Below are 27,097 nucleotides of genomic sequence, written 5' to 3'. Positions count from 1 at the left end.
CCATCAAGCATGCGCCTTATGGATAACAGAAATACGTGCTGTGAGTCTCTCAGTAGAGAAGATCTATTCACTAGTGCTTTAAAAGATGATACGAAAAGGGGGTTTATAGTGTACTCAAAAAGTTTAATAATAGGATAGAGGGAGGCCGCCCGACCCCCTTCCTGATTTAATCTTTCACAGCTGAGTTCCCATGGGTCGGATACGCAGCGTATCCGACCTGGAACCCGCAGAACCTTCCGTCCAAAAAAAAACCACCGCATTGTGGTGCAATTTTTCAAACTGAATTTTCGCTGCGGAATGCAGTGCTGGGTAGAAAAACAAAAAACAACTTTCAGGCTTACCTCCTCCCTCTTTTCTGCGCGTAGTCCGGCCTCCTAAGATGGCGTTGCTGCTGTCACATGGGATAAAACGTCATCCCAGGAGGCTGGACTGCACGAAGAAGGAGAGTGTTTTGGGTAAGTATGATTTTTTTTTTTTTTCCTGAGTTGCGTTTTTTGCTGCGGAAGTCGCAACACTTGGCTTTCTATTGTGGATTTTGCAACCCCATCGAATTCAATAGGGAAAACCTACATCAGAAAAACAAACAAAAAACGCAGCATAAATTGACATGCTGCGGATTTAAATTCCGCACCGCAGGTCAATTTATAAACATTTACACTGCTTTTTTTTACGCAGTGTGAGTATGAGAGCTTCTAAATCTCATTCACTTCGCTGCTACTGTAAATGCTGCGGGATTTCCGCACAGAATTCAGTTGCGGAAATTCCGCAGCGTTTACACTACGTGGGACCCCGGCCTATAGAATCTACATCAGAGACTGTTCAGAATTACCCTTTAATAGAACTGTTCACATTACGACTTCCGTTATAGTCAGTAACTGGTGCTTCTCCCTGGATCTTTTCATATATCCCCATGCCAGAATAATGTGAAAGCTGCTTATCTAGGTTCAAAACAGTAGAGTCGTCATTCTAAGGGTACTTTTACATGGCCCAATGGGGGCCACGTAAGTGAGCGCCGATCAACGAGACAGCTAGTTGACCGGCGCTCGTTTGCTCCTTTTACAAGGAGCTAATCTGGGGACGAGCGGTCGTTACTCCGATCGCTCGTTACTCCGATCGCTCATCCCCAGACATTATCATCATGTCGGCAGCGCGTCTCCCTGTTTACACAAGGAGATGTTCTGCCGACAACGATGATATTTTGGTAAGTTAAAACGATATAAATCAGATGATGAAGAGGCGTTTGCCCGTTCATCGGCTGATCATTGCCCTGTTTACATAGGACATTTAAATCGGGAACAAGTGTTCTGTGAACGCTTTTTTGCCCGATAATTGGCCGTTGTAAAAGGGCCCTAACACTGACCCTCTATTTTCACAGCACGTTGTAAAAGGAAAAGATTTATCTTTAGACTGGTGTGCGGATATCAAATGGCCACTATAAAAATTGCAACTAATTTTTAAATTATTTTTACACGGATAGACTAAGGGTATGTTCACATGGAGTATTTTGGCTCTGTTGTTGACGCGGAAACCACGTCGGAGACAGCGCCAAAAAAACACCCGAAATCGCCTCCCATTGATTTCAATGAGAGGTGGAGGCGTTTTATTCTAAAAAGAAGCGACATGCCCTTTCTTCTGGCGTTTCTGTCTCTGGCCTTCCATTGACATCAATGGGAGGCAGAGATCGCATATCGCGAAAAACAGTGAGAAAAAGGCAGCAAGTGAGGCAGATTTTTCCGCCTGCAAAAACTCTGGGTGAAGTCGGATATAAAAAACCACTGCCAAATGTGAAAATATTGTTTCTGAGGCCCTGTTCACAAAAAAATCTGCCTCAGAATTCCTTCAGGAATTTTGAGGAAGATTTTGAACTGCCTGCGCTTTTTTGCCCCCTGCCATGGAATCTGAATCTAATGCAAGGACCGCAGGCAAAAAAACACTCAGAAACTAGCAACGCAGATTTTTCTGCCTCCCATTGATATTAATGGGAGGTCAGAGGCGGAAACAGCGGCAAAAGAAAGAATAAGCCACTTTTTTTTTTTTTTTTGCCAGCGGCCAAAAACTGCATTAATGGGGAGTGATTTCAGACATTCTTTAGCGCTGATTCAGAGGCAGTTTTCGCGTCAAAATTAGCACCAAAAAATTGTGTCAACTGACCCTAAAGACAAAAGTGGATTGGGGGAGCGGGGGTATAATTTTCTTATGTACTTAGCTGTAGCATGTCTAGGCATGTGCTAACTCGGCTACAAATTTGATTATAAAGTGATTATGCTTCATCAGCTAAATAACTTCTTGTAAATTTGCATGGTTGATAATAATGGGAAAAGGTGATTAACATTCTGCTTCTCATCCACTCTAAGACAACTTTCTAAAGGCCGGGCATCTGAGGTTACTTTTCAAAACATTTAAAAGAAGGCGATTATATAGCTGGGATTATTTTCCAGTTTGGTCTTGCGGAGGTTTTCTACATCTGGTATAAAATTGTCAGTTGCTCTTTAGCAACAGGCTACAAGCGTCAAAACTGAACCTATATGTTACTTTCAGGAAAAAAACTTGGGTGTATCCACACTGCCAAACTTAGCCATGGGGCACCATTCACCAGGACGACGCCAAAAGTGTGTCCAGTACATGTCGGTAAACATTCTTTTCACTGTATGGGATAGCGTAGTCGATTCCATACAGAGGCATCCAGTAAAAAAAAATGTGTACCGTTATACGGTTTTGTTTAACATGCAAGCCTATGGACAATGTAAGATACAGTGGCATATATGTCAGTCCATCCTTCCGCCGTATACCTCCAATGTACACTGCAAATGCAGTGTGAATATAGGCTTCCATCCCATGTGATGATTCATTATCGAAATGTTCAACTTAAAACGACATATATGCAGAGCACAGCGGCTTAATAGTTAGCACTGTTGCCTTACCATCACTGGGGTCCTCGGTTCGAATCCCAATGACGACATCTGCACAGAGTTTGTATGGGTTTCCTCCCACACACCAAAAGTAAACTGATAGGTTCAAGGGTAACTAAACTTTCAAAAAACTTCTGACATGTCGAAAGTTTTAATCGGTGGGTGTCTGAGCACTGAGACCCCCACCGATCACTAAAACAAAAGTCTTTGAGCTCGTACACTAATTACTCGGCTTTCTGAGAACAGCCGATCAGAAACGAAGCGGCTGAGCACTCTGCGGCTTTGTTTTAGCGATCGGTGTGGGGTCTCAGTGCTCAACACCGTTTTTTGAAAGTTTAGTTACACAAATTAATATGATGCCAATTAAAGGGTGAGTGTAGTCGGTGTATAAGCAATAAGATGATAAAAACATTTTTTACTACAGTGTTTTTCATTAAAATCCTAGCAAAAGATATTTTGCAGTGCCCACACGGAAAAACATGGTCACTATTTTTTTAATGGCTGCCTGTCAATTTTTTTCAATCCAAACTTCTGATATGTCTCTACGACATATCAAAAGTACAAGTTACTCTTTGCGGGGTTGTCAGGGACTTGGATAAACAATAAATTCAAGTACATTGAAATCAAGGTCCAGTGCCATACATACAGGTGTAACTTTGCTTGGATCGGTTGGGCCGCAGGTCCAGTCAATGAGGGGTGAGCTGCATCTTCGGATAGAATGTGTCTGATTGCTGGTAAAGAAGGAGCGCAACACCTGTAAAGGTCTTCACATTGATAAATCTGCCACATCGTCTACTCAAGTCTCGCACTCAGGATCCGAACAGCAAGTAACTGCCCAGCTACCTCTTGCATGCTTGTCATTTTTGAGCAATGCAATTTGTTGTGAAACAGTTCTATGCTATAGATGAAAAAAAAACTATTACCAGCCAATGTATCATAGAGCTACAACGTCCTGGTATAGAACTTCCTGTGGTCAGTACATGGAACTTTAGCTTCTCTAATGGACACCAAGGCTGAAGCTGTAGGAAGGGAATCAAACAAATTCTGCAAAATGTATATAATAATAATAATAATATTAATAATAATAATAATAATAATTCAGCTATGCATATGCAGTTAATGATAGTTTAGACTGAATTTACGAAATATCTTAAAAATAAAATGACAATTGCATGAATTTAACGTATTTTTTAAATTACATGTTAATAATTTGACACAAAAATATGAAATCTATTCAGTACATACACGTGTGTACTTCGTAAAATATGATATTGGACAGTGGAAGAAAAACAAATGATTGTTTACGGAGACAGATAAAATATGGACGCAATATTGGGTCACTTTGAACAGAAATTATTTTTTATAGGCCTTATAGGTTTATACTGGCCTCTTCCCCCATTTCACATGATCATAACAAGGGTTCAATAAACACAAAAAAAAAATTGCTATCTACTCGTGTAGCATTTGTGCAACAAGTGTGTCACGCAATTTATTAGAAAATAGATGTCATTAAAAGTTTATTCCCATCTTATAAAGTGATGGAATATTGCTAGGATAGGCCATCACTTTATGTTGGTGGGGTTTACTCGCACAGCGGGCGGCTTGTGTGTCACTGTGCAGGGAAAAACAACGAAGGGTCTGAAACGATAAATCAGAACTGCTGCCCCTTAAGGGTATGTTCACACGCTTAATAAAAAATGTCTGAAAATATAGAGGGAACAAAGCTCATGATTTTCAGCCTTTTTTTTTTTTTTAGCAACTCCCGTTTCTCACAGCCGTTTTTGGAGCTGTTTTTCTATTGAGTCAATGAAAAACAGCTCCAAAAACGGCTCAAGAAGTAACATGCACTTCTTTATTGTGGCCGTTTTTTTTACGCTGGCTTTTTTCAAAACGGCCGCATAAAAAAACGCCCCCTCGGAACAGAAAGCCGTTTTTCTCACTGAAATCAATGGGCAGATGTTTGGAGGCATTCTGCTTCCGATTTTTCAGCCGTTTACGGCCTGAAAAACGTCCGAAATTAAGCCGTATGAACATACCCTAATTCTAAGGATCGGTGAGGTTCCCAGAGGAAGAACCCCACGATCATAAAGTGCTGGCATATCCTAGCGATATGCCATCATTAATAAGATGTGAAAAAAATAATTTAAAAACCTTAATGCCAATGACTTTTAATAAGCCTTGGTGGGAACATTCCATTGCTGGTCATTACGTCTTCGTAACTGGACCCTTCCATAATACTCAAGCAAGTGAAGAGATACTGTGTACCAAGCATTAAATACTGTATGTCTAATGTAACCAAGCCGTACCGAAATAGATAACCAGAATAACCTTAATGGTAACATCCGCCATTAAAATGCCGTCCATTGAGTATTTGATGTTCTATGCCCAACGTCCTTCATATATATTTGTGCTATTAGGAGTTTCTCCCATCTTGGCATTAAGATCAGAAAACAGATAAAATATGTATATGGGTTCAGGCTTGCTTGATGACTTAATGGAAAATCCATGTCTGACAAAAATGGACTCTTCTCGTGAAGATCTCCTCATGCTCCAATCTTCTCTGTATACACAAGAAGAGCCTCTCCGAGAACACAAGTCAGGAAACTGCAGAAAAAAAACACAAAAAAAATTCTGTCTGTTGCATTTTGGCCTAGGAGATATTTTTTTTCTCCAATACATGAAAATAAAAAGCTATATTGAATATTCATCTAAGTTCAGACTTAAAGAGGCTCTGTCACCAGATTTTGCAAACCCTATCTGCTATTGCAGCAGATAGGCGCTGCAATGTAGATTACAGTAAGGTTTTTATTTTTAAAAAACGAGCATTTTTGGCCAAGTTATGACCATTTTTGTATTTATGCAAATGAGGCTTGCAAAAGTCCAAGTGGGCGTGTTTAAAGTAAAAGTCCAATTGGGCGTGTATTATGTGCGTACATCGGGGCGTTTTTACTACTTTTACTAGCTTGGCGTTCTGACGAGAAGTATCATCCACTTCTCTTCAGAACGCCCAGCTTCTGGCAGTGCAGACACAGCCGTGTTCTCGAGAGATCACGCTGTGACGTCACTCACAGGTCCTGCATCGTGTCGGACGAGCGAGGACACATCGGCACCAGAGGCTACAGTTGATTCTGCAGCAGCATCGGCGTTTGCAGGTAAGTCGATGTAGCTACTTACCTGCAAACGCTGATTTGCTGCTGCAAACGCTGATTTGCTGCTTTGCTGATTTGCTGCTGGCAAGCGACCATTCTTCTAGCCGCATAAAAGATGCCATCAGCCTGACGCTTGAGCGTTTGCTCGTTCATCAGCTGATTGCTGCCCTGTTTACACAGGGCAATAATCGGGAACGTGTGTATGATCATTGGCCCGTGTAAAAGGGCCTTTAGACGTATAAGATAGGCCACACTTAAAGAGGCTCTGTCACCACATTATAAGTGCCCTATCTCCTACATAAGGAGATGGGCGCTATAATGTAGGTGACAGCAGTGCTTTTTATTTAATAAAACGATCTGTTTTCACCACTTTATTAGCGATTTTGGATTTATGCTAATGAGTTGCTTAATGCGTATTTTTACTTTCGACCAAGTGGGCGTTGTACAGAGGAGTGTTTGACGCTGACCAATCAGCGTCATAACCTCCTCTCCATTCATTTACTCCTGCTAGATCCTTATGTGCTATTTTATACTAACACATTAACAATACAGAAGTGTTTAGACAGTGAATAGACATTCCACGGGATGTCTATTCACAATCTCTGCACTTCATTACTGTTTCTGTGGTAGTTATAGCAGAGCAAAGCGTAATCTCGTTTTAACCTGTCATCTCGCGAGATTACGCTTGCTCTGCTGTAACTACCACAGAAACAGTAATGAAGTGCAGGGATTGTGTTTTCAATAGTTTTTTATTAAACAGTTTTTTGTAATATAATAATAACACAGACTCGCAGAGTCTCAACTTTTGCATATCAATAATACAATTAAACAAAGTATTAGACCAACATGGTCTCCAATAAATCTCACATTATATATCATTCATGATGTCAACACTTCTGCCAAATATATAGTATATAAATGCCTTCATTACTAACATAGGTAACCAATCTTGACATCACATTGCTTTATAGAGTACCTTAACATGGCCTCTAAGGAAAAAATATAAGAGAGAAAAACAAAACACACACAATAAACAAAAGAAGGATAAGGAGGGGGGGAAGGAAAGGTGTAGGGTAGAAGGGTCTCCTAACCATCTCTATGTATTCACGAAAATGTGTGGTTCCTCCATGGGTCCCAGATGGCATCAAATTTGTCTAATGTACCCGCCAGCTGATGTGTTAGGCGGTCATTAACCATTATCCATGAGATCTTAGCGATCAACATATCCATAGACAACGTGGGTGTTCGCCAGGCCCTAGCAATAGTTATTTTAGCTGCCAGAAACACATATCGGAGAAATTTACATGCGGGGGCCCGAACCTCGGGAATAGGACCGCATAGCAGAGCCGTAATCACATCCCTGGGGGGTTTGACTTGGATCACTGTGTTAATAAGCTGGTATACCTGGTTCCAAAATGTGGCAACCACTGGACACTCCCATAGAATATGCATTAGTGTACCCTCCGCACCACATTGTCTAAAGCAGTGCTTATCCACCAATGGGTTAAAGCGAGCTATACGAGTAGGGACCATATACCATCTCATTAATACTTTATAACCCGCTTCCACCAAGGATGTATTGATAGATAGTTTTGAGGTCGTACATGCCATCTCCCGCCACTGCTCCAATTCCACTCCCGTACCTAGATCATGTTCCCATCGTGTCATGTAAGGGAGTTTACCTTCCGGAGTAACCAGATCGGAATATATCGTGGAAATTTTATGTCGTAAGCCAGAAAGCCAACACAGCCGTTCAAAAGTGGTCAATGTGCTGATGTCCCCCCTCCTGGATTTCCAGTTCAACAAGAAGTGGTGTATCTGGATATATCTAAAATGCTCCGATGGGGGCATCGAGTGTGAGTCCTTAAAGTAATCCAGAGTTCTGATGTCCCCCCCTACAAAAAAGTCCTTAATCCTGTAAAACCCCTTATTGAGCCACCACCGGAATTCCATTCTACGCAGACCCGGAGGAAAGGCAGAATTACCCGTGATGGTCATGAGCGGATTATGGGGCGATTTAATATGGAATCTCTTTCTAAGCGAGTCCCACAGCTGTAACATCTGAGAAAGCACAGGGGAGAGAACCGGAGGCCTGTCCGAGGACTCCATCCACAGTAGCGTTTCCAGCGGGAAACTGGTACATGCGGCCGTCTCAATTTGCGTCCACTGGGGACAGTATGGTCTCGCATACATATCTGTAAATTGCGCCAGACGTGCTGCGTGATAGTATTGTTGGATATTGGGAACCCCCAGACCCCCCGCCGTTTTAGGGGTGAATAAAGTTTGTCTCTGTATTCTCGGTCTTTTAGAACCCCAAATAAACCCCATGATGAGCCCTTGGATTTGTCTAAGCGCCTTCTGAGGGACCACAATAGGGAGCGTGCGAAAATAATATAGCAATCTGGGCAATATCGTCATTTTGATGGAGGCAATGCGGCCAAACCATGAAAGATTAAGAGGGGACCATCTAGTGAGATCCGTAGCTATTTGTTGAAAAAGTGGAGGGAAATTGTCCTCGTAAAGGGACTCTATGGTAGGTGTCAATTTAATACCCAAATACGTCAATCTACGTGCATCCCAATGAAAATCAAAGTTAATTTTTAGGAGCTTCACTACCCCTATTGGCAATGTAAGGTTCATTGCCACCGACTTGGAGTGATTGACCTTAAGCCCAGACAGCTTGCCAAACTGATCAAGAATATGAAAGAGATTCGGCAATGATGTGAGAGGTGTCGATATGAAAAGCAGTATGTCATCCGCGAACAAGGCACATTTGTGTTCTACTCCTCCCACCTTCACCCCCCTAATGTCGGGAGAATCTCGTATGAGGTTGGCCAATGGCTCAATAGCCAGCGCAAACAGGGAAGGCGATAGCGGGCACCCCTGTCGCGTTCCTCTGCATATTGGAAAAGCTCCCGACATAAATCCCCTAGAATTTATTTTTGCTGTAGGAAGACAATATAAGATCTTAAGAATAGACAAAAATCCCGTACCGAAGCCCATTCTCTCAAGGACATAAAACAAATAGTCCCAGGATAGCGAGTCAAAGGCTTTCTGGAGGTCAAGGCTTAATAACATACTTTGACGTCCGGAAGTGCCATCCCACCCCGAACGAACAGCTGAGATAATGTCCACAGCCCGTCTCGTCTGGTCTTCCGCTTGGCGGAGGGGTATAAATCCCGCCTGATCCTTATGTATATATGTGGCTAGGAATGAATTCAATCTAACCGCCAGAATTTTTGTCATAATCTTAAGATCCACATCAAGAAGGGATATCGGGCGATAGTTAGCCTGATCCGTATGATCCTTATGAGGCTTGGGGATAAGATGTATATAGGCTAGATTCGAAAAAGGGGGCAAATTGTTACCCTCCCGATAAGCATTGAACAATTCAACCATGTGCGGGGCCAGGACCTCCCTAAAGTGTTTGTAATAACCTGAGGAAAACCCATCTGGCCCCGGGGCTTTGTGAGCCTTCAGATTTTTAATAACATCCAATACCTCCTCCAATCTAAATTCAGCATCCAGTGTTTCTCTATCCCCTTGGGAAAGTTTAGTAGGGAATGTTTTTTCCAACAAGACCCTAGCCTTATTTTTATCAAACTGAGGTGGAGCTGAGTACAACGCTGAATAAAAATCCTGAAAGGCCTTTACAACTTTTGTGGGATTCTGTGATAAAGATCCATCCGCCAATCGCAGTTTCGGTGGTGTTGAGGTGTTAAATCGGGGCGTGAGGCGTCTAGAGAGTAATGTTCCCGGTTTATCCCCTTGTGTAAAAAACTTATGTTGTGACCAACGCAGACTTTTTTCCGCCCAACTTGTCAGACATAAATTTAATTCTGTTCTAGCTTCTGCTAATTTTGCTTTAATAACTGCTGAGGGGTCTGTTTTAAATTTCTTAGACAGGTCCGCAAAGTTCCTCTCCTTTAACGCCAGAACCTCCTTCAACCGTTTCTTATTACGCGAGGCTATCTGGATGAATTTCCCCCTAATCACTGCTTTGTGAGCCGCCCAATTGGACATAATTGAGGTGTCTGGTGCCTTATTAAGTAGAAAATATGTGTCCAATTCCCTTTGGATTTCTTTAACTATCTCCTGATCCGATAGTAATGACTCATTCAATCTCCAAGAGGAGATAGGCGGTCTCCCACATAAATCTGACAACCGAACCACAATCGGGTCATGATCAGACCAGGGTGTAGCTAAAATCCTAGCATCCGTGACCTTAGGGAGTAAGCTAGTTGACATCATAACATGATCAATACGGGTGTGGATATTATGGGCTGAGGAGAAATAAGTATAATCCCTTGCTGTGGGGTTAAAATCCCGCCAGACATCTATGACGTCCACTGAATGGAAGAAACGTGCTACTTGTATGCTGGTTGACGTAGGAGGTATAAGTCGCACCCTGAATGCGTGGGATTTATCCATGGACGCGTCCAAGGCGATATTAGAATCCCCACCCATGATTATCGGGCCCTCTATCGATGAATGGATCTTGCGCCACATACCCTGGAAGAACGCCGGTTGATTGGAGTTCGGGGCATAGTAGTTAATAAAGGTTATTGGAGATTCATGTAACAGACCCGAGACCAGGATGTACCTGCCATCCGGGTCAGAGATCGTGTTGTGAGGTGTAAACGGGACCGACCGAGACAACCATATGCCCACTCCCCTGTGCTTAGTAGAGGCACTAGCCAAAAATTTTTGTGAGTAGTGTTTATGAAAGTACGATGGAGCAGAGGAGGTAGAAAAATGCGTTTCCTGTAAAAATAGTATATCAACATGAGAGGATTTATAATACAAGAAAGCTTTTCGACGCTTGATCGGGGAATTAAGGCCCTGCACATTATGTGTGAGTAAGCTAAAGGTTTTAGCAGATTCCATGGCCGCCATCATAGAGCAGGAGGTAGAACCATGTGCGTATTAGGATCCCGCCATAGAGACAAAGGTCAGAAATAGGAAAGAAAGGAAAGGGAAGGGGGTAAAAGACAGAACAAAAATAAGACATACACAAGGTACCAATAGTACCGAACATAGTCTACCGACTAGGCAGTCAAGGAAGACTGCTAACAGGGGGACAGCAGACCGTCGTGAAGGCACAGCATTTCCGAAAATATATATCCAGACATTCAACCCCTTAACCTATATCAACCCTGAGCATAATAGGCATTCACATGTTAAATATAAGGTAAAGCAAACTTTCATATTTTTTTTTTTTAAAAAAAACAAAACAAACATATCTATAGCCAGAGTACCAACTCACTGCGAACTTGACCCATCCAAACCCTTCCTCGCCTTTTTCGGGTCAGCTTATAAACCAATTTCCATTACTATAAGTGGGAGTCCAGAGAAGCAAAAGAAATCCCCACATCCCCCCCAACGTATGGATCCCCAGCTCCCAGTCCGCTGAGAACTGCAAATGGCGGTATCCGGCTGAAATTCAGCCTCCATGCTGCTTGAAGACATCTCCGGCCGATATGAAGAATAAAGAAAGAGAAAGAAAAATAAACTATCTGCTTCTATAATCGACCTCCTTTCCGTCATGTCGGATTCAATTGTTGCCGACGAGATTCCACCCTCTGTTCCCGAGGAAACTCTGGACGGCCTCCTTGGGTACGCCATATTGGTGACAACGGGGGATCCCGTATGGGGAGTCGGGAGGAACTGGCTTTATCCTGGGGTGGTAGAATATGTAAGTCCCTCAGCAGGTCCTCTCCCTCCTGTAGCGTAGAGAAGCCATATTGCCTATTATTGCGCATGAAGAGGAGACGAAATGGGAATGCCCACCGGTATGGAATCGCATGGTGTTTGAGGGTCTGCAGAACAGGGCGAAGCATCCGCCTTTTTTGAATGGTTTGGGGAGCCAAATCAGCATATATCTGAACCGCTGTATTATAAATGGTGATCACCGGAAGCTTCCTAGCTCTTTCCATCACCTTCTCCTTAATCGAATAATAGTGGAGTTTCACTATAATATCTCTGGGAAGTCCATCCCTCCTCATGGCCGTCAAAGCTCTATGGGCCCGGTCAATTTCCATATGTGATTCCGATATATCAGGTATCAAGGTAGTGAGTAGCAGGCGAACCACCCCCGGTACCTCCGTCTGAGATTCCGGGACCCCTCTGATCCTGAAGTTATAGCGTCGAGAACGATTTTCCAGGTCCTCAATTCTGGTGTTCGCTTCCTCCAATTGCTCCTGCAGATCCTCCATAAATCTAGTATTCTGGTTAACTCTTGCAGTGACTGAGGTCATTTTGGTCTCAATAGCCTGCATATGCGCCCCCACTTTGTGTAAATCTTGATGTACCGCGGCTATCTTGGAGCTTATTTCCCCCATCTGAGCTTGCATGGCTCTTGATATGCAGGAAAAGATGGCGTCCTCTGTCAACCCGGAAGTAATGGCCGGCTGCATGGGCGAGTGCTGTGAGACGTGAACGGGCGCTAATTGCGGCAGTCCCAGGTCTGGGATCGGGCCCTCTTCTTGTAAATCCTCCTGTGCCTGCAATAGTGATGTGCTGCTATTTTCCCGCAGGAGCACAGGATAATCCTGTGATAACACCGCCGAACTGGATTCTATCTGTGTCCCCTGCTGCTGCTGCAGCAGGCCTTGCTCCGCCATGTTCGGCGCCGCCATCAGCATATCTGCCACGGACCTCTGAGCCTGGGTTTGCTTACCCCTTCTTCCACTCCCTCTGGCCATAGGTGGATGCCCGAACCTCTAAGGTACCTCTCCTTTCTTTTATGGGTCTCGATGTCTGCTGTTAGCGATATATATGCTGGAATGCCTTCACGAGGTGCGGAGCCTGGTTAGAACGCGTCCACCATGTTCAGCTGCGCGCATGCGCCCCAAGTGCAGGGATTGTGAATACACATCCCGTGGAATGTCTATTCACTGTCTAAACACTTCAGTATCGTTAATGTGTTAGTATAAGACAGCACATAGGGATCTAAAAGGATCCCTATGCGCTGCCTAAATGAATGGAGAGGAGTGCATGACGCTGATTGGTCAGCGTCATACATTCCTCTGTACAACGCCCACTTGGTCGAAAGTAAAAACACGCCCACTTGGGCATTAAGAAACTCATTAGCCTAAATCTAAAATCGCTAATAAAGTGGTGAAAATAGATCGTTTTTTTTAAATAAAAAGCACTGCTGTCACCTACATTATAGCGCCGATCTCCTTATGTAGGAGATAGGGCACTTATAATGTGGTGACAGAGCCTCTTTAATGATATATCATGTGACTGGCTGCAGCCAATGGTTGTGAGGCTGTTATGAGAGAGGGGAAAGTCTGACTTGTTATTCACTATATACACCGTTCAGCAATAACATTAAAACCACCTGCCTAATATTGTGTAGATTCCCCTTGTGCCACTGAAACAGCTCTAAACCCGTTGAGGCATGGACTCCACAAGACCTCGGAAAGGTGGTGAACACCTTCAACTCTTTGTCATGTTCCTCAAACATTCCTGAACAATTTTTGCAGTGTGGCAGGGGGCATTATCCTGCTGAAAGAGGGCACTGTCATTAGGGAATACCGCTGCCATAAAGGGCTGTACTTGGTCTGCAACAATGTTTAGGTAAGCGGTAGATGTTAAAAGTATACCTATATAATATGTCATGATTCACATCTTTGTGTTTTTTGTAAAGGCCCTGTCTATCTGTGCCTGTACAATGTACAGTGGTGTAACTACCGTCGAAGCAGCCGTAGCGGCTGCTACGGGGCCCGCGGCATGAGGGGGCCTGTGTCACCCGCCGGCACGGCCCCCACCATGGCCGGAGGCTCCGCTAGTAGCCACTATGGCTACTACAGCGCGACGCCACTGAACACTACGGCAGAGCTGGGAGATATCTCCACAGGATAGAGGATACATGTGTGATCGCTGGCAGCGATAGGGAGAACGGGGGACCAAAAGTCCCCCAATGTTCTCCATGACAAACCTCGGACTTACGGGGTCTGTGTCGGCAGCTCCGAAGAAATGAATGGAGCGCTGGTCGCGCTTGTGCGCATGCGTGACCAGCGCTCCTTTAATTTTTATTGAGCTGCGCAGACGCCGGAAGTCCGAGGTTAGTCATGGAGAACGTCGGGGGACTTTCGGTCCCCCGTTCTCCCTATCGCTGCCAGCGATCACACATGTATCCCCTATCCTGTGGATAGGGGATACATGTCTTTTCTAGGACACGCTATAGGTCAGATTTTTTTTGGGGGGTTGGGGCTGTATGGCGTTACCTACAGGGGGGGCTGTATAGCGTTACCTACAGGTGGGGCTATATGGAGTTACCTACAGGGGGGCTGTATGGCGTTACCTACAGGGGGGCTGTATGGCGTTACCTACAGGGGGGGCTGTATGGCGTTATCTACAGGGGGGCTGTATGGCACTATCTACAGGGGGGCTGTATGGCGCTACCAACAGGGGGGGCTGTATGGCGCTACCAACAGGGGGGGCTGTATAGCGTTCTCTACAGAGGGGGCTGTATGGTGTTCTCTACAGAGGGGGTGTATTGGCGTTATCTACAGGGGGTGTCTGTATGGCGTTATCTACAGGGGGTGTCTGTATGGCGTTATCTACAGGGGGTGTCTGTATGGCGTTATCTACAGGGGGGGTCTGTATGGCGTTATTTACAGGGGGGGCTGTATGGCGTTACCTACAGGGGGGGCTGTAAAAAAGGCACTATCTACAAGGGGGGGTTGTGTGACACCCAGGGGAGGGGGGGCCCCAGTAAAATGTTTGCTATGGGGCCCAGTCTTTCCTAGTTACGCCCCTGACAATGTACATAAACTATACACACATATAGACACAACACTACTGGCAGCCACTCCAGTCTCAACATTGCAACTGAGCATATGTGCGGGATTTAAATACAGTAGTGTTCAAAGAATAGCAGTCCAACATCATTAACCTGAAAAATAAATGTTTGTGGTAGAAGTGATATTTCTACATAGCAAATAATTTACTTGTAAGTGCAGTAGAAAAAACTAGAGCCAACAATTAGGACATGCATGCCGCTCATTCTGAGGAATTGAATCATTCATTGAAAGGGGCTTGTTCAAAATAATAGTAGTGAGGGGTTCAATTGGTGAAGTCCTTCAATTTGTGGAATAACAGGAGTAAATTTTGGTCCTTATTTAAGGTAGGACGGTGCAGATGTTGCACATGTTGGTTATAGTGCATTTCTGAAATACTGGGGAAAGTGGGTCGTTCCAGATGTTGTTCTGATGAAAAACTTACTTTAATTTAAAAATTCATTAGAGATGGAAAAAACGTATATAGAAGTGCAGCAAGTTATAGGCAGAAATGACCACCAAAACCTGAAAGACGCGGAAGGATGTGGGGAACTACTGTTCGAATGGATCGAGGAATAGCCAAAATGGCAAAGGCTCATCCAATGATCACCTCCAGAAAGATCAAAGGGGATCTGAAGATACCAGTGAGTACTGCTACAATCCGAAGACTATTAAGTGAAGCCAAGTTACCAGCAAGAACTCCTCGCAAAGTCCCATTGTTGAAAAAAAGACATGTCCTTAATAGGTTAAAATTTGCCAAGGAACACATTGGCTGGCCCAAAGAGAAATGGCGCAACATTTTGTGGACTGATGAAAGCAAAATTGCTCTTTTTGGGTCTAGCGGCCGCAGACGACCCCCGAGCACTGAATTTAAGCCACAGTACACTGTGAAAACCGTAAAGCAAGATGCTGCAAAAATCATGATATGGGGATGTTTCTCATACCCTAGTGTTGAGCCTATTTATCACATACAAGAGATCATGGATGAGTTTGAATATGTCAAAATACTTGTTGCCCTATGCCGAAGAAGAAATGCCCTTGAAATGGGTGTTTCAACACGACACTAAACCAAAACACACCAGCAAGTGAACAACATCTTGGTTACAAACAGGATTGAGGTAATGGAGTGGCCAGGCCAATCCCCTGACTTCAATCCCATAGAGAACTTGTGGGGTAACATAAAAAAAAGTGGTTTATGAGGCAAAAACCAAAAGAAGAACTGTGGAATGATATCCAATCTTCCTGGACTGGAATACCTGTTCAGAGGGAAAAAAAAATGTTGGTCGACTCCATGCAACACAGATGTCAAGCAGATCTCAGAAACAATGGTTCTGCCACTAAATATTAAAGTGAAATCTGAAATTTTTTCCCGTGTATACATTACATTTTTGAGTTTTTAACTGGTTCCCGACCGCTGGCTGTCTTTTTACGGCCAGCGGTCAGGGTCCTTAAAACCCGCGCCATAGACTATTTAGGGCGCGGGTTTTAACTTGCTGCCCGAGCAATCGGGCAGCTGAATTTTGGGTCTCCGGCTGTCAGTGACTGCCAGGGACCCTGAGGAGAGGATATAAGCAGCTTTCTCTGCTTCTGTCTTCTCTGATCTCTTTTACACAGCACCCAATGATCGCTGTGTATAGGAATAGAGGCAGCGGCCGCGCCGCTATCTCTATTGGTCCCGGTGTTTATGTGAGTGGTGACATGATCGCCGGGTGCCGTTAGTGCAGACTGTTGCTGGGTCTTACTAGACCCAGCACAGCCCTATTGGTGACAATCGTCACTATGAGAGGGCTGATTTCCCCTGTAACTGGGGCTGCTGTGCAGCTCCAGTTACAGTGGAAAAGATGGTGTAAAAGAAAGAAAAAAAAAATGTAAAGTTCCCCAAAGGTCTTTTTTGACCTTTGAGGGACAGACCATAGTAATAAAAAAATAAAGTGAAAAAAAATAATTCATAATAAATACACATGAAATACCCACCCCCAAAAAAACGTTCCCCCTGCCAATCATTGTCGTAACGCTAGCCCGGACCCAATTACCCTAATATAGACATGTAATATATTAAAATTTACGGTAGACAATGACGATCACAAATAAAAGGTCTATTTTAGGGTAAAACTATGTTATTACCAAAAAAATAGCTGAAAAGTAAAAAAAGCTTACTTTTTTACTATTATTTTCAAACTTTAAGAATAAAACTTCTAAAATAGCAAAAAGGATGTGTATAAAAATGATAAAAAAAGAAACCTGCATTGTCTACGGAAAAAACATCGCAAAAGTCGCTAGCCCAAGAAATAAAAAAAGTTATAGCCATTTAACGAACACGTGCTAAAAATGGCTAAACGGTGTCTGGTCCTGAAGGCGCAAAATAGCCCGGTCCTGAACTGGTTAAAGAAAAATGCTGGGACTGCTATTTTTTTGAACATATTCCTTTTTCTTTTCTTTCTGTAAAGTGTTAACACAAACTGGATAAATGTTTTTATTGTTTTGATTTGGGATTGAATGTGTAGTATTTCCAGTGCATTTACATTTAGGCAAATAAAAGTTATTATAAAGAATTTGTCCTATATTTGCTTTTTTAAATTAAACTCGCTGCTATTTTTTTGAACACTACTGATGAAGGGCCGCTGCCTTCAGCAGAACAGAATCAGATATACTTCACTATTATATTAGTAATCACTTCACTATAATCCGGATGCCTACAAGAACATTAATGGGGAATTCAGTTAATTTACAGTATATTACATGTAGATGAGATTTTCAAAATCCCATTAACATGTAGCGGAAAAAATCATCACGGAAATAAGGACATGCTGTGGATTTTAAAATCCGCAGCATGTCATTTTTGGTGCTGAAACGCACAAATTTTGTGTGTGTAACATGCAGAATTTTTCATTGATTATGCAGCAAAATCCCGACGTAACCTAAATTTAAGTCACTAAATCGAATCACAGCCTCTGCTGCTGTAGACAGCTCCTCTTTAGGCCTGCACACACTTTTTGTTTCAGCGTTCTAAAACGAACTAATTAAAAAAACAAAAAACGCCATGTATTTCAAGCGTTTTTAATGGTGTTTATTATTTAGTGTCATTTTGTACAGCATTTTTCATGGCGTTTTTCAAGTTCTATAAAGAAGCCTATGGCAAAAATGCCATACAAAGAGCATGTTATGTTTTAAAAAACAGCTACAAAAACGCCACAAACTAAAATGCTGTGGATGTAGGCCCTTTCATATTTCACTATAGATTTTAAAACATCTTCTGGCCGCTGTATTTTTGGGCAAAACACAAAAAACGCAACCAAAAATGCGGGTAAACGCTCTGTGTAATTCCAGATGTAAAGTCTTATTCTCTATTATGTAAAACCTGTCCCCTGCAGTAAGGAACCGCAAGCAGCCGGGTTAGAAATTCTGGATTCAAATGGACTCTAGAACTATTTGTTAATGTCTTGAACAATTGTGAGAATAGCGTAGATTGTATTAAGCAGTGGTTCGCGTTTGGATGAAGGTGTATAAAGATTGTGTCTGCTGAAATCTGGACAGTGACAAGAATCTAAAACACCTGAAGAAACCCTAGTGTGGGTTTTTGTAGGTGAACACGTCTGACTAGTGCCGGGGTGTTTGGATGTTTTGGCACGGATGTACCTAGCTACGATGGTACTGGGCACACCATGAAGAGTAATTACAATGCAGGGTTAAATGATAAAAAAAAAGTCATATGATAAATGAATTTAGTAGACTATATACTTCTAAGCTTAATACATTTGGTTGTGAGCTTGAACTTGGCCTGTTTCTATGTCTTACATAACAAAATCCATGTGAAACCAAAATCAAAGCAATCTTGGAATAAATCTCACATTTTACTTGACTTGAACACTACAGCTCCTTACTATGAAATAATTAAAGATGTAATTTGGAGAGAGTTGTGTCTGGGCACTTAGCCCTTTCACAGCATGCGAACCTCTTGTAAGTTTTCATTTTTCACGCTTCACTGCCATCTACACAAAACTGATCATAAGGGTTCTCGTGAAGTGTTTGGTTCTATTCTGAAGAACAATACGAAGCTGTAATCCATAATCCCTAGTTGATGTGGTACAATCTGTCCATAAACAATGCGCTCACATGGCCTTGAATAATAGTAACACGTGTGTATATAAATGCATATATTATCATGAATTTCGGTAACTATAAATCATGTAAATGTGACTTATTTGCAGTACTTAAAGGGGTATTTCACAGGATATGCCATAAATGGCCCATAGGTGCAGGTCCCACCTCTGGGACCCTCACATATCGGGAGAACAAGGGTTCCATGACCCCATTTGCCAATTGAAAACTGATGTCAGCAACTGCTTTTCCCACAGAAATCAAAGGAGATGTGACAGCACTTTATATTACAGTTCTATGGAAGTTGCAGAAACAGCGGGATGGACCCACACCTATCGGGTATTTATGGCATATCCTGTGGACATGCCATAGATCACCCAGGATGGGAATACCCCTTAAACCCTTAGGCGCACCAGGACGCAACTGTACATCATGGCAGGAGGTTACTTTGCGCAACATGACGTACAGCTACTGCATGATTCCCAGTGCACACTGTCGCCACATTTTAGGGGTTTCTAGCACATCGGCAGACCCTACGTTTGCATGCCAACTGGAGGCCAAACAATGGCCTCCGTGTCTGCCATGTACGGAAGCCTGTCGGGGCCAACCTCCGGCTAGTCCTGATGGGCTTCCTGTCAGAGTAACAGGAAGACGGTGACAGTGTGCATCAGGAAGCGGGAGGTCAGCTGTCCGGCCCCATTCACTTACATAGGTCCGTGCGACGTGCGTGAAAATCACGCGCCTAGTACGGACGTATAACACGTTCGTGTGAATAAGGCCTTTATACAGCTTTTTGGCTGAAAAATAAAAAAGTTATGGCTCTCAGAATATGGCGACACAGAAAATATTTTTTTTATAAAAAAGCGATTTTATTGTGCAAATGCTGCAACACCTAAATAAAACAATATACATATGGTATCGTCGTAATCGTATCGACCAGCAGAATAAAGTAAAACCTAATTTATAAACGCACAGTGTACGCCGTAAGAAATAAAGAATTTAAAAACGCCAAAATTGTTTTGTTTTTTTGTCACCTTAAGGCTTCCTGCCCACGTCAGTCTTGTCCTTCGGGGTGAGATCCGTTTTTGTCACGGATAGCACCCTGAACCCATTCATTTCAATGGGCTCATGCACACTTCAGTTATTTAAACTGATCCGTTGTTCCGTTCCGTCACAAGTAGAGCATGTCCTACTTTGGTCAGTGATTCAGTGACCGTGTGGCCCATAGAAGTCAATGGGTCAGTCAAAAAAACGGATGGCACACGGAAGGCTTCCGTGTGCCGTCCGTTTTTTTTATGGATCCGTTGCCATAGCAACGGCTGGGTCAGCCAAAGTTCACAGACTCACAGACTACAGTACACATTCATTCCTGAAGATGGATGTGGAGAGACTCATAGCATTGGTGCATGATCACCCAGAACTGTGGGATACGCGGGCAGAATGCGACCACGACCGCTATAAAAAGGACACCGCGTGGGAGGAACTTGCCATGGAGCTTTTGACGCACAGATGGCAGAAGGGAACTAATGCCCAGCGTCACAAAATAAGTAAATGCACACATTTAGAGCAGAGTAATCTCAAACTGTTCTCTATGCTCTGAAAGCTACAGAAAACAGCACCAAAAACTTCTTGTAACCTTTCTATGGGTGTTTCCTGGGACATGTGACAAATTCAAATGAAGTTTACCTTCCGTTTTTAAAACGGAAAAACGGAAGCCAAACGGAATGACAACGTCCGTGTAAAACGGAAACACGGAACGGAAACGGAAACGGAGTGCACACGGAAACAAAAACGGACACACGGATCCGTCAAATACGGCCGATAAAACGGTGATGGAAGTGCGCATGTGGCCTAAGGGTATGTTCACACGGAGTGTTTTCAGGCGTATTTAGGGGCGTTTACGTCTTGAAAAATGCCTGAAAAAACGGAAGCAGAACGCCTCTAAACATCTGCCCATTGATTTCAATGGGAAATACGGCGTGCTGTTCCGGCGGGGCGTTTTTTACGCCTCGTTTTCCAAAAACTTCACGTAAAAAGACGCCCGCGAAAAAGAAGTGCAGGTCACTTCTTGGCACGTTTTTGGAGCCGTTTTACATTGACTCCATAGAAAAACAGCTCCAAAAACGGCCATAAAAAACGCAGCGAAAATCGCAAGTGGCTTAAAAAACTTCTGAAAATCAGGAGCTGTTATCCCTTGAAAACAGCTCTGTATTTATAGACATTTTTGAATTTGTGTGTGCACATACCCTATCTCTAAAGAAAATGTAATAAAAGTGATTAAAAAAAACATTACCAATAAAAACTACAGCTCTTTCCGCCAAAAATAAGCCCTCACACCGCTCAATCGACCGAAAAATAAAAAAGTTATGGCTCTCAGAATATGGTGATACAAAACAATTTTTTTTAACAAATTGATTTTTCTTTTTAAAAGTATTAAACTATACAAAAACCTATATAAAGTTTGGTATTACCGTAAATCGTATTGAGATGCAGATTAATGTTAATTTGTCGTTTTTACTGCACGGTGAAAGCCGTAAAAACGAAACCCAAAAATTAATGGAGGAATCACAGTTTTTTCCAATTACAGCCTGCAAATAATTATGTTTTCAGTTTCCCAGTACCTTATATGGTAATTTAAATGGTGTCATTAGAAACTACAACACCTCCTGCAAAAAAAAGCCCTCACACCGCTCTATTGACGAAAAAATTAAAAAAGTTATGGCTCTTGGAAGGCGGGGAGTGAAAAACCAAAATTAAAAAGCAGAAAAAGGATCAGTCCTGAAAGGGTTACTTAATTCCATTTATAACCACATGTGGGGTAATGCCGTAATCGGGAGAAATTGCTTTACAAATGTTGGGCGGCTTTTTATCCTTTGTCCCTTGTGAAAATTAAAAAATTCAACATTTTAGTGGACAAAAAATGTTGATATTCATTTTCACGGCCTAATTCCACTAAATTCTGCAAAAAAACTGTGGGGGTCGAAATGCTCACTATATCCCTAGAAATATTCCTTGAGGGGTGTAGTTTCCGAAATGGAGATTTCCACGGTTTTGGTCCCTCCAGGGCGTTGCAAACGCGACATGGCACCGAAAATCATTCCAGCAAAATCTGCGCTCCAAAATCCAAATGTCACTCCTTCCCTTCTGAGCCCTGCCGTGGGTCTAAACAGCAGTTCATTACCACATATGGGGTATTGCCGCAATCGGGAGAAATTGCTTTACAAATGGTGGTGTGCTTTTTCTCCTTTATCTCTTGTAAAAATGACAAAACTTTTTCCCAGAAAAAAAGTAGAATTTCATTTTCACAGACTAATGCAACAAAAAAACTAAGGGGTCAAAATGCTAACCATACCCCTAGATAAATTCCTTGAGGTGTGTAGTTTCCAAAATGGGGTCAATTCTGGGGGGTTTCCACTGTTTTGGCACCACAAGACCTCTTCAAACCTGACATGGTGCCTAAAATATATTCTAAAAAAAAAAGGACGCCCCAAAATCCACTAGTTGCTCCTTTGCTTCTGAGGCCTGTGTTTCAGTCCATTACCGCACTAGGGCCACATGTGAGATATTTCTAAAATCTGCAGAATCTGGGCAATAAATATTGAGTTGTGTTTCTCTGGTAAAACCTTCTGTGTTACAGGAAAAAATTATTACAAATGAATTTTGGCAAAAAAAATTAAATTCTAAAATGTTACCACTACTTTGCTTTAATTCCTGTGAAACACCAATAGAGTTAAGAGACTTTGAGAATGCTGTTTTGAATACTTTGAGGGGTGCAGTTTTTAAAATGGGGTGATTTATGGGGACTTTCTAATATATAAGACCCTTAAAGCCACTTCAGAACTGAACTGGTCCTGAAAAAATAGCCTTTTGACATTTTCTTGAAAATTTGAGAAATTGCAGCTAAAGTTCTAAACGTTGTAACGTTCTAGAAAAATAAAAGGATGTTCAAAAAAACGATGCAAACATTAAGTTGACATATGGTTAACTAGTAACTATTTTGTATGGTATTACTATCTGTTTTACAAGCAGATACATTTAAATTTAGAAAAATTCAAATTTTTGCACATTTTCTAAAAATGTTGGTGTTTTTCACAAATAAATATTAAATTTGTCGGCCAAATTTTTTCACTGACATATACTACAAAATGTCACGAGAAATCAATCTCCGAATCGCTTGGATAGGTATAAGAATTTCAAAATTACCACATAAACTAACATGTCCGATTTGAAAAAAATTGCCTATGCCACAAGGCCAAAACAGGCTGCGTCCTGAAGGGGTTAAGGGAAATACAGCGGTTACATATTAGAAATGTTGAGGCTAAACTAACACAGTTATGTGGACAAAGGATGTATGACCAAAGAAAGAAGCAGAGGGAAAATGGGTACAAAAAAACAAAAGTGTGACATTTCTGAGCTCCTTCAGAACATAGAAGACCTTTCTGGAACCATGAAGATCAATCATGTCATCCATAATGCATCAACTATGGATACTATTTCTTCTTTAAAAATCAATCTAAGGTTCAGTTTTGCTTTTCAGGCTGTGTTCACATCTAGCATCGTATCGTATAAATGGACGCAAAGACACAGATCTGTACAATGGTTCCATCATGTATAGTCAGCATTCAGAAAGCACTTAGGCCTCAATCACACGACAGAGTCCGAGTGTCGGCCGGGAAAATCTGCCGTTTTTCCCGGCCGGTTTGCATCCGTTCCGGGCCGTGTTGCCGTTTTTACCAGCCGATTTGCATCCGGTTTTTTCCCTGACCGTTTTTTAATCGGATGAATTTTTTGCACTTTACTTATTTTTTTATTATTATGGTCTGTCCCTCAAAGGTCAAAAAATACCTTTTTGGAACTTTTAATATTTTTTTTCTCTCTTTTACACCAGGCTTTTCCCCTGTAACTGGGGCTGCACAGCAGCCCCAGTTACAGGGGAAATCAGCCCTCTCATAGTGACGATTGTCACTAATAGGGCTATGCTGAGTCTAGTTAGACCCAGCAGCAGTCTGTCACTAACGGCACCCGGCGATCATGTGACCAGTCACATGATCACCGGGAGGAATAGAGACAGCGCCGCTGCTGCTGTCTCTATTCCTATACACAGCGTTCGTTGAAGACATGTGTAAAAAGACATCGCTGTGTAAAAAGACATCGGAGAAGACAGAAGCAGCGAAATTCTATCCTCTCCTCAGGGTTCCCGGCAGTCACTGACAGCCGGAGACCCGACATTCAGCTGCCCGATCGCTCGGGCAGCAAGTTAAAACCCGAGCCGTAAAAAGTCTATGGCTCGGGTTTTAAGGACCCTGACCGCTGGCCGTAAAAATACACAGCCAGCGGTCGGGAACCGTAACAAGCAGGGGAAGGGAGCCAGCGCAGCGCTCCCTTCCACCTGCTGTACACCCCGGCCCTGCCACACAGTATCTCCAGCGTAGCCAGTCGTCCGAATGGCATCAACTCCTCCTCCTCACATGCACTCTGCGCTGTGAGGAGGAGAGAGTGCACGAGCGACGGTAGACCCGGCCATCACTCGGGACACATTCCGGTGATGGCCGTGTATTACCAGGCCCCATAGACTTCTATGGGAGCCGGGCGGCCGGGTACCCGGACGAAAATAGGGCATGTCCCATTTTTTGACGGCCGGTTTTCCCGGCCCGTCAAAAAAATCGGTCGTGTGAATAGCCCCATTAGGGGTCTATTATTCCTAATGCAGGGAAACCCTGTCGTGTGAATCCCGCCTTATGCGCCTCCTAATCAGAAAGAAATGGAACTTCGACCCATATGAAGGTATATTTACAAATTTTGATAAGCGAATCTCAATCCTTATACACCTTTTTTCTTTAAGCTTATTTGCCTAAAATTAAAGCCAATAAATAAAATACTTGTGTGATGCTGACAAACAATTCAGCAAAAGATTTCCCACTTTGCGGTTCAAGAGCTCTACATACTATTTGTGACCTTTGTAACGTTTTTCCTTCCTTCATTGAGCTCCGTGCCTAGGAAAGAAGCCAAGTTACAAGTCATGTAGATAAGAGTACATCAGAGCAGAAGGATTGTATTGCTTCATGAAACAAGTGAGATGAGGCATTTTGTCAATGGCATTAGAGTAATGGGTTCTGCAGAACACAAGATGTACATTTTTTTAATTGATCCACTACTTGCTTGCTTTACTCTACACTGGCCACGCCGCGTAGAGAAGATTTTAATGCTGGCGTGGAAGCCACTGGCCATAACAGAAGAAAAAGCCTGTAATACTCCACATAATGTAAACTTTGAGAAAACTACTACTTTAAAATTAGCCAACCTTCTTCTCTTGGACTGGGCCTTAAGGCCCTTCTACACGAATGGAGCAAACGAGCACCGATCAACGAGCTGTCTCGTTGATCGGCACTCGTATACATGGACCATGTTGGGCTGTGTAAGAGCACTCTTAGGATCAGTTCACACGTTGCGTAAATACAGCGGATTTTTCGCCCGCAAAATTAGTTACGAAAAATCTCATCCACATGCTGCGTAAATACGGAGCGGAAAAAACGCTCAGAAATTGACATGCGGTACAAAATGTTATTCCACAGCATGTTAATTGTATTTGCATAAACGCTGCTTATTTGTTGGGGGTTTTCCCCATTGAATTCAATGGGGAGGTAAGGCCTGCAACAAAATAGCAGTTACTTCGGTTTTTGCGGCGGGTTCGCAGCGATTCTACCGCAAAAAACGCAACTCAAAATACAAATCTTATACTTACCCAGGAGTCTGTGTTTCTACCTCCAGGCTGGCCTCCTCGGATGATGTTTCATCCCATGTGACGGCTGCAGTCAATGACGTCAGAGGGCCGGCCTCCAGTGACTGCCGCTGCAGCCAATCACAGGCTGCAGCGGTCTCCCGGGATGAAACGTCATCCCAGAAGGCCGGCCTGCTGGCTAGCTAGTGCTGCAGTTTTCCGCAGCGGACATTCTGGGCGAAATACTGCACAACAGTTTGGCACGTTTTTCGCCCGGAATTCACTGTGGCTCTCAGGGCGTATATGCTGTATGCTATTACGCAGCGTATCCGCCCCATGTGAACTCAGCCTTAATCTTGTTACCTTACTCACTTCTGACATTGAAGTAACTTCTACTACAAGGCTCTGCTCACACTTTGCATGTGGATTCTAAAGAAATAACTGAAAGTTTTATACTTTTATTTTTTTGCACAGCAAAAACTGCACATACCATATAGAAGCACTAGGAAAGTGGTTATAGCACCTATGAACTCGCTTTAGGGGCTTATACAGCTGCCACTCTATGTCCCCTCTGGCCTAACCCTTTATGACCAAATTATTTGTTTCATAACAGCGGCACTTTAAAAACAGTTTCCACTTTCTTAATGCTACTTAATTTTGAATCTCTTTATTAAGAACTTTGTGGATGGGATTATTAGTAAGGGGTCAGGTTTTGCTGACGATACAAAACTTTGTAGGATACTTAAAACTCAGCTGATTGCAAGATATTACAGAAATACCTAGATAAGCTGACAGCGTGGGCAAAAATATGCCAGATGAATTTTAATATTGATAAATGTAAAGTAACGCAACTAGGCTGCAGTAATAGTATTAATATATATACATTAAATGGAATAAAACTGGGGCTAACAGAGCAAGAGAAGGATCTGTGTATTCTGATTATAAATAAGTTAAGCAGCAGCACTCAACGTCAAGCAGCAGCTGCAAAAGCAAATAGGATTTTAGAGTGTATAAAAAGAGAGATAAAAACCTGTGATTCAGATGTAATATTACCGCTCTATAAATCTTTCAGTTTTGTAAAAAGGATATAGAAAAGCTGGAGAAGGTTCAAATGCGGACGACTCGATTATTAAATGGGATGGGAGGTGTCTCTTACAATGAAAGGCTAGAAGAATTGGACTTGTTCAGCTTGGAAAAAAAGACAATTTAGAGGTGATCTTATTAAATGTATAAGTAGAAGTGTGGTAAAAACAGAGAACTAGCACATGATCTGTTCCTTCCAAGGACTCTACAAAGGACCAGGGGGACATTCATTGCGTGTGGTAGAAAGGTGTTTCAGGCATCAATATAGGAAAGGGTTCTCTACAGTTAGGTCTTGTTGACTTTTTATAGGCAGTGCACATGCATTAATACACATAGACAATCAATCAATGT

General features: G+C 42.7%; 1 protein-coding gene across 4 annotated transcripts in view; it reads right to left on the bottom strand.

Annotated features, from left to right (window-relative positions):
• Positions 1 to 4,082: 4,082 nt before the first annotated feature.
• SLC35D4 (solute carrier family 35 member D4) overlaps positions 4,083 to 27,097 on the bottom strand; it is a 137,492-nt gene continuing 114,477 nt past the window's right edge. For 2 of the 4 annotated variants that reach the window (XM_075826348.1, XM_075826345.1), the window contains one exon: positions 4,083 to 5,513. Coding sequence is in view for 2 of the 4 variants with exons in the window: in XM_075826345.1 (XP_075682460.1) it covers positions 5,453 to 5,513 (61 nt within the window). In the remaining 2 variants the exon portion in view is untranslated. Of the gene's footprint in view, positions 5,514 to 24,890; positions 24,939 to 27,097 lie in introns of all 4 variants that reach the window. The other 2 variants (XM_075826349.1, XR_012847636.1) reach the window with 2 other exon arrangements.

This window comes from Rhinoderma darwinii, chromosome 5 (genome assembly GCF_050947455.1).
Source record: "Rhinoderma darwinii isolate aRhiDar2 chromosome 5, aRhiDar2.hap1, whole genome shotgun sequence".
Taxonomy (NCBI): domain Eukaryota; kingdom Metazoa; phylum Chordata; class Amphibia; order Anura; family Rhinodermatidae; genus Rhinoderma; species Rhinoderma darwinii.
This window is presented reverse-complemented; position numbering and strand designations above follow the sequence as displayed.